The 16028-nt window shown below is 40.5% G+C and overlaps 2 protein-coding genes across 2 annotated transcripts in view; one reads left to right on the top strand and one right to left on the bottom strand.

Annotated features, from left to right (window-relative positions):
- Positions 1-427: 427 nt before the first annotated feature.
- Positions 428-15499, bottom strand: LOC124711666 (thioredoxin-related transmembrane protein 2 homolog). The gene is made up of 5 exons (XM_047241857.1): positions 15304-15499; positions 15040-15220; positions 14726-14912; positions 12568-12763; positions 428-1051 (listed from the first exon to the last, which is right to left on the bottom strand). Exons 1-5 carry the CDS (start codon positions 15451-15453, stop codon positions 917-919), a joined length of 849 nt encoding a protein of 282 aa, XP_047097813.1. The 5' UTR covers positions 15454-15499; the 3' UTR covers positions 428-916.
- A 243-nt stretch (positions 15500-15742) lies between these two features.
- LOC124711952 (protein MMS22-like) overlaps positions 15743-16028 on the top strand; it is a 148350-nt gene continuing 148064 nt past the window's right edge. Inside the window, exon 1 of the mRNA XM_047242222.1 lies at positions 15743-16012. Coding sequence (XP_047098178.1) covers positions 15919-16012 — 94 coding nt within the window. The 5' untranslated portion in view covers positions 15743-15918. The remainder of the gene's footprint in view (positions 16013-16028) is intronic.

Below are 16028 nucleotides of genomic sequence, written 5' to 3'. Positions count from 1 at the left end.
CAACATTGGCATAAATGTGGAGTAAACAAAAGTGCAGAAACCAGAACTGGAATGTATCCCTTACTATAATGGCAAGCCAGTATAAGCATATGAGCTGCAAGTGGGAACTGATGACAGAAATCAGGCATGGTTGTTCCTCCCTTGGCCACAACAATAATACTTCAGTAGAATACTAGTCTGAAAGCAAAACTCCTAACCATACAAATGAACAAAAATTTTTGTTTGTTGTGTGCCTATTATTTGGTGCCCAGAAAATTTTAGCACCTAAAGAAGCTGCCTATTTTGCTTACACTATGTTATAGCTAGACCTTGTCTCTTACCTGTTGTCTTCTTTACATTTTGCGAGTTTGCTGCAATCAAAAGCTTTGTTGCTACTCAGATAGCAGTAATCATGTATGTAAATGGAAAAGTAAAATAATCCACAAAATAGAAGTCACAATTCTCTTCTTATGATACTGCAATGGTTCACAATGTTACATGTTCAGCAGCATCAGCTTATTATGACATAAAACATTCAGTTTTAATATATTTATGGTACTGAAACTGACAATATTTCAGTCAGTGAAGAGAACTTCCGAGAGACTGAAACAATTAATCTAGAAAAATGCACTGCTCTTTCACATGTATACACTCAGAACTTAATACTCGACCGATATTTTGTAAGAATCTTTGGTTTAGAGCTACATTCTATATAATACCTGTGTATAGCAAATTAAGCAAACAGTTTCATTTTTGGCTTAAAAAAAGTCCATGGACCACTGTGTGCGCTTGCTCATAGCATAAACCTTTTACAGTTGTGGCTCTTGTTCTCTTGTATGAATCACTAGTGTGACAATAAAACACTTAAAGCACAGCCAATTGCAAAAGAAAAAGAGAAAAAATACTAACAGACGCTAGCCTTAATACACATTCAGCACTATTCAGATTTGACATGATTATTCACAGTTTCTGTCATTTCAGTCCTTTGAGTGAGAGGTTTCTTCTTTTTCAAAGGGTTTGATTTACACTCATTATACAAGTTATTCAGATCAAATGATGCTTTAACGTTATCCTGAAAACAAAGAAAAAATACAAATGAAACATTAAGGAAAAGAAAGACAGTAAAGTAATCAACTAATGTAATTCTTTAGAAACAACAACATTAAGAGAATAATTTCAAGCACATAATGTCACTCCCATTATTTATTAGAAAGGTAGACTGAGAATGCAGATTACACTTCATAATGTAGTTTCTGATCTACTTTTCCTTGCTCATAAACTCATATAGTACACGAAAATTGTTAGAGAAGTAGAGCTAATGTATTTATAACGGAATTATGATGATTATTTTCATTTAGGGCATTCAGCACAAGAAATTTTGTAGTCAGTACAGGTGGTTAGCTGTAGGAGCTGATTTTTGTCAACGGAGAGAGTGAACACAACATAGACTGGTATGCCATTAGTGGTGGTGGTGGTTAGTGTTTAACGTCCCGTCGACAACGAGGTCATTAGAGACGGAGCGCAAGCTCGGGTTAGGGAAGGATTGGGAAGGAAATCAGCTGTGCCCTTTCAAAGGAACCATCCCGGCATTTGCCTGAAACGATTTAGGGAAATCACGGAAAACCTAAATCAGGATGGCTGGAGACGGGATTGAACCGTTGTCCTCCCGAATGCGAGTCCAGTGTGGTATGCCATTAGTAACAGTGGAAATGTTGCATACATTGCCATGTACAGCAGGGTGGATAACAAGAGCATTGACTATGTACTGTCCCAAGAGGCAACAAGTTTTGAAAGAAAAGTGAATGTTAACAACAAGAAAAGCTGTTACCCAGGAAAACAAGGAAAACTGGAATTTAACATCCTGTTCATGATGAAGTCATTAGAACAGAGTGCTAGCTTGGATTGGTGACTGACAGTGAAGGAAATTGGCTGTGTCCATTTCAAAGGAAACACCCAGACATTTGCCTGAAGACTTCAGTAAAACATGGGAAAACTTATATCTGGATTGCCTGATGGGGATATGAACCACTGTCCTCCCATAAACATGTCACAATTCCTATTCTTCAGTTACAATAACTTCGTGATTAATGTGTCAGCAAGTTGAGTAGCAGGGGTCAGCCACCAAATAATCACTGCTCTTTTTCGAGCATAACATGCTCACTTACACTAACATTTAAAGGGTAAAAGGAATTCATTCATTTATCATGTTATGCAAATCCTATCAAGAAAGAGAACCTTCCAGCATGTGGAACTAGTCAAGATTAAGTTAATAAAAGACAAGTAAATCACACAAACAAAATGTGTATACTGTATTAATAGTAACCTATCACTATAGTGCTAAATGTTAATCATGTTTATGCCAGTTGAAGCATATGCAAGCTTAAAATAAATTAGAAAGAAAGCTCCTCCTTTGAAAAACACTGCTGCATCCTCAGATATACTAAACAGGTGATGTTTATTTCACATCTATATCTTTATATTTGCATGATTACACCGGTATTTTTCAAAGAAAACTAGTACCTATACCTGCAAAGCCTAGGTCTCACCTACATTACATTACTATTTGTCATACAGATTCACAACAAACACTGCCATTTTCCATGTAGGTATTAGAATTTTTCAATCCTTGAGTCCAGATAATTTGTAGAAAGAGTAGCTAATAAATTACATTTCTAATTTTCTTTTAAAGTGGTTGAGATTCCCAACTTCTTGGTTCATGTTAGATGGAAGATTATAGGATTTCTTAACAGGATATACAACTTGTGTCCAAACCCCCACATATGGCGACAAAGTCTACTTGAAAATTATGACTCTACTTTCTCCACTGAGGTGGCGAAAGTCGAGGGATACCTCCTAACATCATGTTGGACCTCCTTTTTGCCCAGCGTAGTGCAGCAATTCGAAGCAGAAATACTGAGCCACACTGCGGCTATAGCTGGTCCACAATTGTGAAAGTGTTGCTAGTGCAGGATTTTGTGCACGAACTGTCCTCTCAGTTATGTCACACAAATGTTCAATGATATTAGTGTGCAGTACTGTGGGTGGCCAAATCATTCACTCAAATTGTCCAATTGTCATCCATAAAAATTGCATCAATGTTTGGGAATATTAAGTCCATGAATAGCTGCAAATGGTCTCCTCATATCCAAACATAACCACTTCTAGTCAATGATCAGTTCAGTTGGACCAGAGGACCCAGTACATTTCATGTAAACACAGCCCACACCATTATGGAGCCACCACCAGCTTGCTCTATGTCTTGTTGACACTTGGGTCCGTGAATTCATGTGGTCTGCACCACACTCAAACCCTACCATCAGTTTTTACCAATTGGAATTGGGACTCAACTGATCAGGCCACAGTTTTCCAATTGTCTAGGGTCCAACCAACGTTGTCATGAGCCCAGGAGAGTCATTGCAGGTGATGTCGTGCTACTAGCAAAGGCACTCGTGTCAGTCGCTGCTGCCGCCAAATTTCACCACACTCTCCTAACAGCATTTGTCACACATCTGACATTGATACCTGTGGTTATTTCACACAGTGTTGCTCGTCTGTTAGCACTGACAAATCTACGCCAAAACTGCTCTTCTGGGTTGTTACCTTAAGGTTGTTGGCCACTGAGTTGTCCGTAGTGAAAGGTAAAGCCTGAAATTTGATATCCTCAGTACACTCTCGACACGGTGGATCTCAGAATATTGCATTCCCTAATGATTTCCTAAATGGAATATCTCATGTGTCTTACTTCCAACAACCATTCTGCTTTCAAAGTCTGTTAATTCCTATCATGGGGCCATAATCCCAACAGAAACCTTTTCACACACATCACCTGAGAACAAATGTAGCACTGCCAATGCACTGCCATTTTGTACCTTGTGTACATTATACTACCACCGTCTGTATATGTGCATATTGCTATCCCATAACTTCTGTCACCTCAGTATATTGTGATTGTGTACAATTACCTAGTTTACACAGCATCCTTACTGCTTGCTTCTGATAAATAAACAGTTAAAGTGTACTGCCCCGCAAGATAATCTTATAATACTAGGAATGAAAATATCCTAAAAAGGCAACACACTTGTCTTTAGGTAAACACAATTAGAGATTTTCACTACAGCCGGCATATTCTTTGTGAGAGAATTCAACAACTGTGTTGATACTTAAAAAAGTTACACATTTTTTATGGTATGACTAGTTTCAATCACACTTGCTCATCTCAGACCTAAAAAAAAACTAAATATGTATTTTCCATTATTACACAATAAATAGAGACATACTGTATACAACTGTTGAATACACAAATAGCTAGGTAAATTCAACAGCTGTCTACAATACTTTTGTAATTACAGTAAAATAATGGAAAGCACATACATTTTTTTTTTTTTTTTTTTTTTTTTTTTTTTTTTTTTTTTTTTTATCTGCAGATGATAAAGTGTGACCAGAAACTAGCCATACTATAACAAAATATGCAGCTAAGAGAGAAAAATAAATTACATAAATAATTTTTAAACATTGAGGGTTGTAGTAAATAGTCTTCACAGGTTTGAATCCAGATCAGGTTGTGCAAATTCCACAATATTTCCTTGGACCAACTGTCCAACATCTTCAGGTGGTTCAACCTTGCTGGTGGCTAGGTATGCCTAATGGTATCCGCATGTCGGCACCCCATATCTAGAACATGTGCATGAAGAATGCGCAGGTGCAGAAATCGCGCATGAGCAAATGATTTGCAGATATATGGTGCCATATTCAAACGTCCTCTGCTGAAAATCGCAGAACGGCTCTCCTGCGTGTGCACTGTACGAAACATTTACTAACAGTGTGGCCAGACGTTACTCGCCAAAGACCGTACTAGACCAATGTTATGATGGGTCAGTTACAAAAAATCCTGAGTTTCACCTCATGATTAATAGCAAGCAATGCAGAGTTCCAGGTTGTGCTCAGTTGAAATCCCACATCAGTGTTGATGAGATTATCGACTGTATGGATATGTACTGCTTCCTTAATGACACAGCCCCAGAAAGATGATGTTGGGGATAAAACTTCCATCTTTTCATAAATCATGCAATGTCCTATATTCAGACTGTTCTGCAATTGCCCACTTTTCTGGTTGACGAAGGCATGTATGACACTTATGTTCATCGCAGCGTTCTTGCACTGTGCGACATGTCTGCCTCACATTGAAAAGAAATCTTGTACATACCATGTTTCCTCATGCCAAGATCATCCTTAACCAAACCCAACAGGTTTCTCAGTTTTGCAGATGGTTGAAAAACACACTTAATGTAACAACTTCCGAGGACTCTTCCGATTCTTGACGACATGGCACCAAAATATGGCAAAAAGGCCAAAGTGGTGTGTGTCTTCGTACCCTCATTTTGCTCCATAGCTTGAACTCACCTGGGCCTGAATGCATTGTGTATCTGTCTCTTAGAATAACCGTTTTGTCGGAACACTGTCTTCGAATGTTGTATTTCACTCGACAGGCTTTCAGGATCAGATACCACATGTGTTGTATGAACTAGCGTACGTAATGCACTACCGCAATGTGCAGGATGTTGGCAGCTTGTAGCCTGCAGAAATAGATCTGTATGCATTGGCTTGCAGTAGTCACTATGTTCCCAAGATTCCACCTGCTTTCCTTTGTACCAAACATCAACAAAAGGTAAAGTACCATCTTTTTCCACTTCCATTGTGAAGATTATATTCGGATGGGGTGGATTCAGATGCTGAAGAAATGTAGGTAGAGTGTCAAGTCCATGTGGACATACCACAAATGTATCATCCACATACCGCAGAAAACAAGAGGATTTGAGAGTAGCTGACTGTAGTGCTTTTTCTTCAAAGTCCTCCATAAAATAATTGGCCACCACAGGAAACACAGAGCTTCCCATGGTGACACCGTCCACTTGTTCAAAATATTGGTCATGATATAAGAAGTATGTTGAAGTAAGCACATGTTTAAATAATGCTACTATGTCCTCCTCAAACTTGTTGCTAATGAGCTCCAAAGAGTCCCACAAGGGCGTCTTTGTAAATGAAGATACAACATCGAAACTTACTAAGAAATCCAATTATTGCAATCTAAGAGTTTTCAGGTGACCTATGAAATCTTCAGTTTCGAATACGATGGTCGCACTTGCCTACGAGAGGACCCAATAGTGATGTCAGATATTTGGAAACAAAATAAGTAGGTGCTCATATGTTACTTACAATTGGATGGAGATGCACCCCATTCTTATGGATCTTCGGTAGGCCATAGAGTCTAGGAGGAACTGCAGCCTGTTGATGCAAACCCTTAGCGACTCACGCTAGAATCAAGCTCTTCTTGATGAGTTACACAGTCTACCCATCAGATCACTTTTTAATTTACTGTATGCAGGATTGTCGAGCAGTTTGTATATCTTGCTGTTATATTCTGTACGTAAGAGAAGCACTGTAGTATTTCTTTTGTCAGCAGGTAAGATGACGATGTCTTGGTCTTCTCTCAATGCTTGTAGCACATTTCTTTCAGCTGAAGTGATGTTAAAGTTGGACCTCTTAGGTGAAGCTTGAGTCAAGATGCCGCATGTGTCACGTCTAATCTCTACAGCAGCATCCATAGGGAGTTTCAAAACAGCTTGCTCTATTCCACTAATCACATCTCGGACGGGAATGGTCCCTGGTGTAATTCAGACCCTTCTGTACCACCAAAACTGCAGTGTTGTCCAAATTCTCCTCTGTGAGATAAAACACAGTACATCATCTTGGCATTTCTTCTTGGCATGTGTCCTTGCGTTCTGGCTTCGAGTCGGTTGTATTTAGTCATCTGAAGAACCTTAGCTTGTCGTTCAGTCAGCTAGTGCCCAAGCTGTACTGTCTACCCAGTTCCAGGATACCACTGAAAGGATCGCTGAAAACTTCAGATGGGGTAATAGTGATTGTCTGGATACTACGCACAATTCCTTATGCATATAGCGCAACCTTTCTCTCACAAGTGCCGCACTCGCTCTTCGTGTAATTCTAATGGCAGCCACAGAATTTATACAATGTTTAAATTTAGCAAACGTAGGGATGGTTTGCTTGTCACGGTATCTCAGTCAAAATGCAAGGCTGCTTAACAATCTACCTCTCTTACAGCATAACTTGTCAAACTGACATATGTTCTTCGCCATCTCCTCCCCTTAAAGGTACCAGATGTGACTCTTCAAGCTTTCCCAGCAGATATGATGCAAACAGTCGTCACGGGTTTGACGCCAGATCACGTGCAAATCTATGCAGCATCTGTGTGATCCTTATACCACGCACACTCCCAACATTGCTACATGAGTCATCTCTATGGAAGATCCAGGTGCAATACCTGTCCAATGCACTCACCCAATGCATCATACTCCTGTCCCAGCACAATATTATTCCATCCCATCAGAGCCAGGGTCTCTTGTAAAAGCAGCCATGTCACACACAAAGTCTGCTGCAATTTCCACACAGCATTTTTTTTTTTTTTAGCATGACCACCAAAACCACCTGCCTACTTTAATGAATGTCCACCAATGGACTGTGGCTAAGAACCTAGATGACCACGCACTGTCAGAATGTGTTTCTGAGCTCAACATGCCTGATTTTAACAGCTGCTTCACAATCCATGCCATCTGGCTCCGCCTCTCCAACACCTACTACTCTGAACAATGTAGATGGGAGTTGTCCTCACAACATAACCTTTGTTCTTGTAATACCCCTGGCATCAATCTCTGCTGGCCTCCTGCCCTATACCCGTACCCTCCTGCACAAAAACCCCAAATTTACCATTCAGCATCTGCACCCTCTTCATTGTCTTTCTCTGTTCTGTACCCTTCCCCTCCCCTTACAATCCATTCCTCTACATCATTATCACTGTGCGCATCATAAACATAAACTCATCACTGCCAGTGCCTGTGTTGCATTGCTACCCACAGCACAAGCTGTCTCCCTCCAAGCTATCAGCTACTTTTCCCCAATCTTCCCTCCCACTCATCACCTCCTCACTCAACCCACCCAACACAACCTCTTGCCCCAGTCAAGCTGCGGAACTGCTGCAGTTAAGCATGTTATAGCCATATGTGAGTGAGAGAGAGAGAGAGAGAGAGAGAGAGAGAGAGAGAGAGAGAGAGAGAGAGTACCCTAGTTTGAAAAAAGATTCTTTCGAAAGCTAGCAAAATTTTCAGTCTTATTTATGTGCCTGTTGAGGACTCATTGGCTTTACAATTTGGTGAGTTGTTATCTTTATTCCTACATTATTTCCATTCTACTAGAACTTCCCCATATTAATGCAGCATATCTTCTGTAACACAGCGATGGGTTTAGAATACAATCTCAAAACTATTTATTCAGGTAAAAAAACTGGTTTATGCCCCTTTTAATGCATACTATTGCTACAGTCGATCTGTTCTGAGCTGTACTTAATTAGTGTTTGGTTGCTAAATGAGTTGTTGTTGTTATGAGCTGTAGGCATCAGTAAAACTTCCTGAGTGTTTGCTTTGGGGAACTATTTGATATGATACGCTATTTATAAACTGTGTTGTGAATTTGTAACAGTGTATACTACGTTTTCCTTGGTGAATTCTGGTTATTTCACTGCTGTGGCTTACAACATCTGCTTAATATACACATCAAAAAAAGTTTTGCATCACCCCAGTTCCCAGAAAACCTGCAGATAGACATTGACTGTGGATATTGTATCACAGACAAAGGCCCTTTGACTGTTCAGAGATGTCACTAGACCTGTCCAAAGATGTAAATAACCAAGCATGAGCAGCACCTACTAGACGGAGGGGGTCTGACAGCCAATCAGTTCCAGTTATTCCACCAGAAGGGAGGTACACGGTTCGTCTTGTCTATAGTTAAACAATGCCTAGAGGGTCAATACCGCGGTTCAATTGGGTCCACATTTTTACTTTGTGCCAGGAAGGGGTCTCAACAAGTGAAGTGTTCAGGTGTCTCGAAGTCAACCAAAGCGATGTTGTTCGGACATGGAGGAGATACAGAAGGACAGGAATTATTTAATTAATTATTTAACTAAAATTCACTACCTTCTCCCACGATCTAATTAAAAAACACTCCATTTACTCAGTGTGCTTGCACAGGCTGATAGCCTTTCAACACAGAGCAGAGAAATATTTCACTGCTTTTCTCAATGTATCATGTGTTGTTACACTGTCCTTGGTGTGCAGATACCAGCACAGCATAAATATCTGTGACTCAAACAAGGAGCAATTAAATTTATAATCCTTGTTTACAGCAATGTTTCACCCTTTCTTACAAATGTATTACTTGGAAATACGTTGCCCGCCTACTCATTGGCTGCGTAACACAAACAGCTGACACACCTTCTTCTGTTCCCAACATACATCACGGCACGTGCTGACAACATTCCTGCATGAAACACATTAAATATGCCACTGGCCCCATTGTAGGCTTTTACCTCTGTATTATCATCTGGCTACAGATACGCTAATATTTCTACAGCAGTATTATCAAACTTTTGTATCTCTGAAACTGTAAACAGTACTATCCACACTATTAATTCAGCTAATTTGAGTAACAATTCAATAATGTGTGTTTTTTTACGCTCTGTAGATTAGAGTTTCAAATAAGCATTCTGGCCAGATTGTGTATGTAAGGTGTGTGTGTGTGTGTGTGTGTGTGTGTGTGTGTGTGTGTGTGTGTGTGTGTGTTTTACTGAAGAAGCCTTTGGCCGCAAGCTCAATGTGCAACAGTCATTCAGTTGTGCCTGTCTGCAACTCAATGTGTCATCTTAATGATGAGTAGTAATCTATTCTTTTCATTATATTGCAGTAATTCATTTTCAAGTAATGGTTGTACTCTGGCAGCAGTCTCCTTAAGTTCATGTCAATCTTTATGTGTTGCTCAGAATGTATAAGCCTTTTCATTTATTCTAGCTTCTGTGAATCTGTAAAGCCAATGTGCATAATAATGGTGCCCACTGAAATAGTCTTAAAATGATGGCTAGTTTAATTGTAAATAATTTTATAACAAAAAACTTATCTAAGACGATGACTCCTCCCAGATTTTTACCTTTCAGGTTTTGAAGCAAACCTAAAAAGACATTCCTCACAAAACTGAACTACTGCAGAGAACAATTAATATACTTAATCTGCAATTAACCTATTACTTCCTTGTACTTTGCACTTCTGAGATAGATAATCACTACAGTTTGTTAAATGATTGAGAAGGAAGAAAACATGGTAACATTACACCCAATTGATAACATAAAGGCATCATTTCTGAGCAAGGTATCTATCTCCATGCCAACTGCTGTCTTTCTCAGACTAGTTTCTTCCTGTGGGTTTTAATATTCCATCAACAGTGTTGCTTTCATTTACAATTACTGAATTATTTAGGAATAAAGGAGATAATTCGCCTAACAGCAGAAGAGATGCGTAGTCGGCAGATGCACACCAAAAAGGTACAGAGCTTTACTTTGCTGCCTTTTGGGGTGGAATTCCTTTCTCAAGCTGTACAAGAAACACACACACACACACACACACACACACACACACACACACACACACACACACAAACACACACACAATTTGGTGAAGGTGGGGGGGACAGTGAGTTAACTTGGGTTTAGGCCAGGGAGTTTACGGGAGTGAAGGATGTGCTGTAAGGATAGCTCCCACCTGCACAGCTCGCTCGCATGTTGCGCTCTGCTGCATGTTGTGAGTGGTCCACCTTGTTTTTGGCAACAGTCGACAGTGGCTGTTCATTCTGGCTGACAGTTGGTTGCTTGTCATACCAATGTAAAACGCTGTGCAGTCGATCACCTAGCCCGCCTCCACCCATCATGCCACCATCCTAGATGTTGATCTCCTCCTCTCAAATGGCTCCATCCACACCTCAGTCCACATCAAACTCAGCAATCACCAAGAGTACCTGCACTTTGACAGCTGCCACCCCTTCCAAGCCAAATAATCCCTCCCATAAAGCCTGGCCAGTCATGGCAGATGCACCTGCAGTGATGAGAACTCCCTCGCCCAGTATGCTGAAGGCCTCACAAAGGCCTTCGCAGACGGTCTATACCCTCCCTCACCCAACAAAAAGCAGATCCCCTGTGCCATATCCTCGCACACAACTGATCCTCACATCCATTCCAAGTACCAGCCACACAGAAGCACCCCTTTTGTCACCCAATACCACCTGGGACTGGGACGACTGAACCATGTCCTTCATCAGGGCTTTGATTATCTATCATCATCCCCTGAAATGAGGGATATCCTACCCAAGATACTTCCAACCTCTCCTAAAGTGCTCTGCCACCCATCCAACCACCACAACATCCTAGTCCATCTCTCTGCCACTCCCACCCCCAGTCCTCTACCACAGGGATCGTACCTTGTGGAAAACCCAGATGCAAGACCTGCCCTATCCACCCACTTAGCACTTCCTACTCCAATCCTGTCATAGGCTTATCCTACCCTGTAAGAGGCTGTGAAAGCAGCCATGTTATATACCAGCTCTGTCACAACCACTGCACACACATGACAACCAACCAGCTGTCAACCAGAATGAAGAGCCACCGTCAAACTGTTGCATAAACCAAGGTGGACCAACCACAACATGCAAAATTTCAATGCTCGCTTCACAACCCACGCCATCTGGATCCTCCCCAATACCACAAGCTTTTCTGAACTGCGCAGATGGGAGCTATGCTTACAGAACATCCTTCACTCTCACAACCTCTCCGGCCTAACACCTAAAGTAACTCGCTGTCTCCCCAGCCAAACCAAATAGCGTGTGTGTGTGTACACACATCATCCTCTCTCATTACCAATGCCCAATATGTGGCAGCTAGTTGTGTGTTACCATCTCACGCCCTAGTCTGTGAAATCGAGTGCTCATCTGCCCCTCTACCTGTACCCTAGCTAGCCCACAGACGACTCCCAAGTCTCCCATGAGCCGCTAGACGCTTCCCCCCAACCTGCTCCCTGCCTGTCACCTCTCTCAATCCCTTACCCCACCCCGCACTTCAATCCCACCTCACCCCAGTACACTCACCAGGGGCCAGGAAAGAGCTGCCAGTCGAATGAGCACAACATTGGGTGACAGACAGGTGCATGTGAGTGAGTGAGTGAGAGAGAGAGAGATATAGACAGATGATGATTATGATTGGTTTGTGGGGTGCTCAACTGCGTGGTCATCAGCACCCCTACAAAATCCCAATTTTTACACCGTCCAATCTAGCCACTGACACAAATGATGATGATGATGAAATTATAAGGACAACACAAACAACCAGTCCTCGAAAAAGAAAGAGAGAGAGAGAGAGAGAGAGAGAGAGAGAGAGAGAGAGAGAGAGCGCGCGGACATGTGCATCCTAGTGTGTCCTACAGCTTGAGAAAGGAACTGCATTCCGAAAGCTACCGAAGTAAAGCTCTGTGCCATTTGTGTGCGTCTCCGTCAATGATGCAGCACTTCTGTCTTAAAGTGAGTTGACTCCTTTGTTCCTAAATAATTCATTATTCTCAACCAGAACTTTCTGTACATTATTATTTACAATTAATACAGATCACATAGTACATATAGAGCACTTATTAGTGTTGTGCTACTTACACCAGAGAAAAAGAACTTGATAACTTTCCCCTTGTTATCAAATCCAGGGCGTCTTGTAACTTCCTTTCCATCCTTAAAAAGTATCAGTGTAGGCAACTGGCGACTCATAGATGAGTCATTAACATTATACTTTTTGGCTGCATCGGGATAGCGGCCAACATCAATCTTTCCAAATTTCAAATTTTCAAGACCATATCTGCAGCAGCAAAGTAATGCATATGTTTAAATCATTAACAGAAAATTATTTGATTATTTAACTTACTGTGACACAGGGTATGATATCAATGTAGTCAAGTGATACGAATATTACTAGCACTCTAATAAACAAATAAAATGAGAAATGTAACTGGCAGAACAAAATGTTCTAAAGTGACATCATGTATGTACAGCAGGTGGAAAGAATGAGGTATTTTCCTCTTTAGTTTCTAAGTTGAGTAACTTAATACGAGTACTGTACTCATATAACTAAAGAGCGCACTGCGTGGAAAAGTCTGGAGGAGGCCTTCATGCGGCAATGAATGTCAAATGGCTGAAGATTACAACTGCACTTTGTTCTTTGTAGTGAACGATAACACATGTCAATTACATGGTTGACATTTCAGGTTTTAAATATTCAGTGACAGTTCTCATGCAGTTACAGTTGTCGGCAGACCATTACGTCTCAATCAGCTCCACTTTCTATGCTCGATTTGCTGAGTTTGAAGGACGAAAAAAAATAAATAAATAAATAAATAAAATAAATAAATAAGTGAATCACAAATGAATTGACCAAGAAGAGTTTTGAACATTGTGCACATCCGAGAACATGTGCAGGCTTAGATTCAATGAGGGCAAGAAACAAATGAATAAGCATGATGAAAAAATAACTTCACTGTGAGGTAAAAACAAAACACAAGCAAAAATAAAGGCTGCCCGTTAGAAAGTGCGCACCTTTGAATTTCTGTGATATCAAAATCTGTTGCTGGGTAACATTTAATATTGGGTTGTTTCACCCTATGCCATACATAAGGTGGCTCAAGCCTGTTCCACTCTTCAACAGCAGCCCTTCTGTGATCATCCAGTGTGCGAGGAAGGTTTTCCTACAATTACACGCTGCAAGTTTTACCTGGTCCCAAGCATGTTAGCAGATACCATAGGACATTTGGCTCTTTTCCCTTCTTGAGCGGGGCTGTGTTACCATGTTGAGGCAAAGCATGTTCATGCATTATCATCTTGAAACACAAATCAATCTTGCCGACTATTGGGCTGGACAATAGACTTGGTGATCTTGTCCCAATATTGTGCAGACCTCCAATTATCATCAATGGTAACGAGAGCTGTCAGATAGCTACATATGATATTAGTCCACTTCCCTGTTTAACTCTTGACAATGGATGCCCGAGAGGGGCATTGGTAACTGGATGTCTCCACATACTTTTATGATGATCATCAGGCATCACATGAATCCCGCACTTGTCAGTGAAGAAAACCCACACCATTGGTCCTGGTACAATTCCAGGTGTTCTCTTGCCCATCATCTTCACTCCTCATGGTGTTGGGATAGCTTGTGCTGTTGTTTGTAATGTGTGCCAAGAAGACAAACTGATTACATGAAGGCAGGCGCTTACAGCCTAGGTTGACACAATACTCCCAGCTGCCTCCAATAAAGTAGTACATTGTTCTGTTGAATTCTCCTCAGAGTGCCCAGGAGTCAGAACTTGTATGCAGCATATATGCTATATATCAGCTGGTGCAGTGCTGAAGGTGACCACTACAATGCGGATTTTCAATGTTCTATGTTTCACAGAAGGGGTTTATTGTTCACATGAGATTGCCGAGAGGCATGCACATTTTATATGCAGATTCTCATACTAAGAGTCCTATTTATCATAAAATGACTATCTGGGCATGGTTTTATTTTGAAATGACACTTTGAGATACTGTGACAGATGTGTACACAAGCCACACTGTCCAATTCATAATAGCAGACACAACACACACGACTAAACTGCACTGAGAATTACTTTTACCTTTACACAGGTGACTGTATGTAGTGAACTCCTCTGGTCAAAAGAGTCTTCTGAAGGAGGTCTCCAATCAGACAAACACAGAATACGTAACTCAAGAGAGTTGTAGAGAACCTTATACAAGCAGTAAATTTAAGCAAAATTATACTTACTCAGCAGACAATTCGGCAAATATTGGTGCAAAAGTAACACAGGCAGGATTCCATGCAGTATAGAACACAACCAGCCACGTAACTCTCCTGTCTCTCTCGAGTTGTTCTTCCAAGCCTGCAGCAGTTCTGAAGTAGACAACTTTATCCGGGCCGCTGTACGTTGGCTCAGGAAACACCATCGCAAAGACTGTGAAACCAGCAACATGTATAAAATATGGCTCCATCCATGAATATTAAATCTTGTATGTCAAATGTGCATAACATTTATTCACCTACGATTTTCATTATTAGAGGTAGCGAAAAGTTCTACTTACATATACAAATTACGCTAAATATTATTCCCATGCGTACGTCAGCATAAAACCATAATATCATGTTTGCTACTTTATTGTAAATGAAGCTGGAAGTCAGATAGTTTATCATAGTGACGCTTCCAGATTTCTTGGTTTTCATCATTACTACTATTATGAGAAAAAATAGGATCTCCGATTCCCTCTGAAATATGTAACGCAATATGTGAAAGTGCGACGAATATAAAAGTTGTCAAATTCTGTGACCTATTTGTGTTGAGTACGTACGGTATCTAATTCACATTGTGGATAGCTGCCTGGAAACAAAATCCCACACACAAAAGGAACTTTCTTACATAGTATATAAGACAAACTTAACAAAATGTTTATGCTGTAATAAGGTTTTAAAAGTAAAATCAAATCTTTCTTAAACGACATGCTTTTTCCTAAATAAACAACCCAATGTTAATAAACAAAGTATACGTTATCATCTCTGACACTGTACCACTCTTGACAACTCAACAAACATAACTGCTACTCATGTGTTGAAATAATTTCTCCACAAATAAAACATTTTGTACAGCTCGTTTTATGCAAAAAAATCTGAATGTTTTTCACATATATCATAGTACTTAAAAAGGTCTTCCTTTAGATAAGGCGGTTTGTCTTTGTTTAACAAAAGCTTTTTGTTGGTTCTACTGTATTTTTGGCGGTAAACTGGATTGTTTGGATCTGGCGTACAAGTCAGTTGTGTACATTACATGTTAAGATGTTATACGTATACTATTGATAATTGACGGGGTCAGGGCTGTATACACGAGTTCTTACGACAGTTATTCATATTGTGAAAACATTAAACCGATTTTGTTAGTTTCCATCGAAACTTAAGTTGAAGAACGTACGATGGAGGATTCCGAAACTCTTGACATGACACCTCCAATTTCCCCGCTAGTCGGCAGCGAATTCAGTGTTTTACGGCCCAAAATCTCTGAAAACGGTAATGTTCACTCATA

Source organism: Schistocerca piceifrons, chromosome 8, assembly GCF_021461385.2.
Source record: "Schistocerca piceifrons isolate TAMUIC-IGC-003096 chromosome 8, iqSchPice1.1, whole genome shotgun sequence".
In the NCBI taxonomy this organism is placed as follows: domain Eukaryota; kingdom Metazoa; phylum Arthropoda; class Insecta; order Orthoptera; family Acrididae; genus Schistocerca; species Schistocerca piceifrons.
This window is presented reverse-complemented; position numbering and strand designations above follow the sequence as displayed.

Excerpts from the sequence above, each read along its gene's own strand:
- LOC124711666 (XM_047241857.1), bottom strand. The coding sequence starts at position 15,453 with ATGTCGTTTAAGAAAGATTTGATTTTACTTTTAAAACCTTATTACAGC. Across the intron at positions 15,221-15,303 it reads CACAATGTGAATTAGATACC|AGGGAATCGGAGATCCTATT; the intron begins GTACGTACTCAA and ends TACATATTTCAG. Across the intron at positions 1,052-12,567 it reads TCAAGTTCTTTTTCTCTGGT|GATAACGTTAAAGCATCATT; the intron begins GTAAGTAGCACA and ends CTTTGTTTTCAG.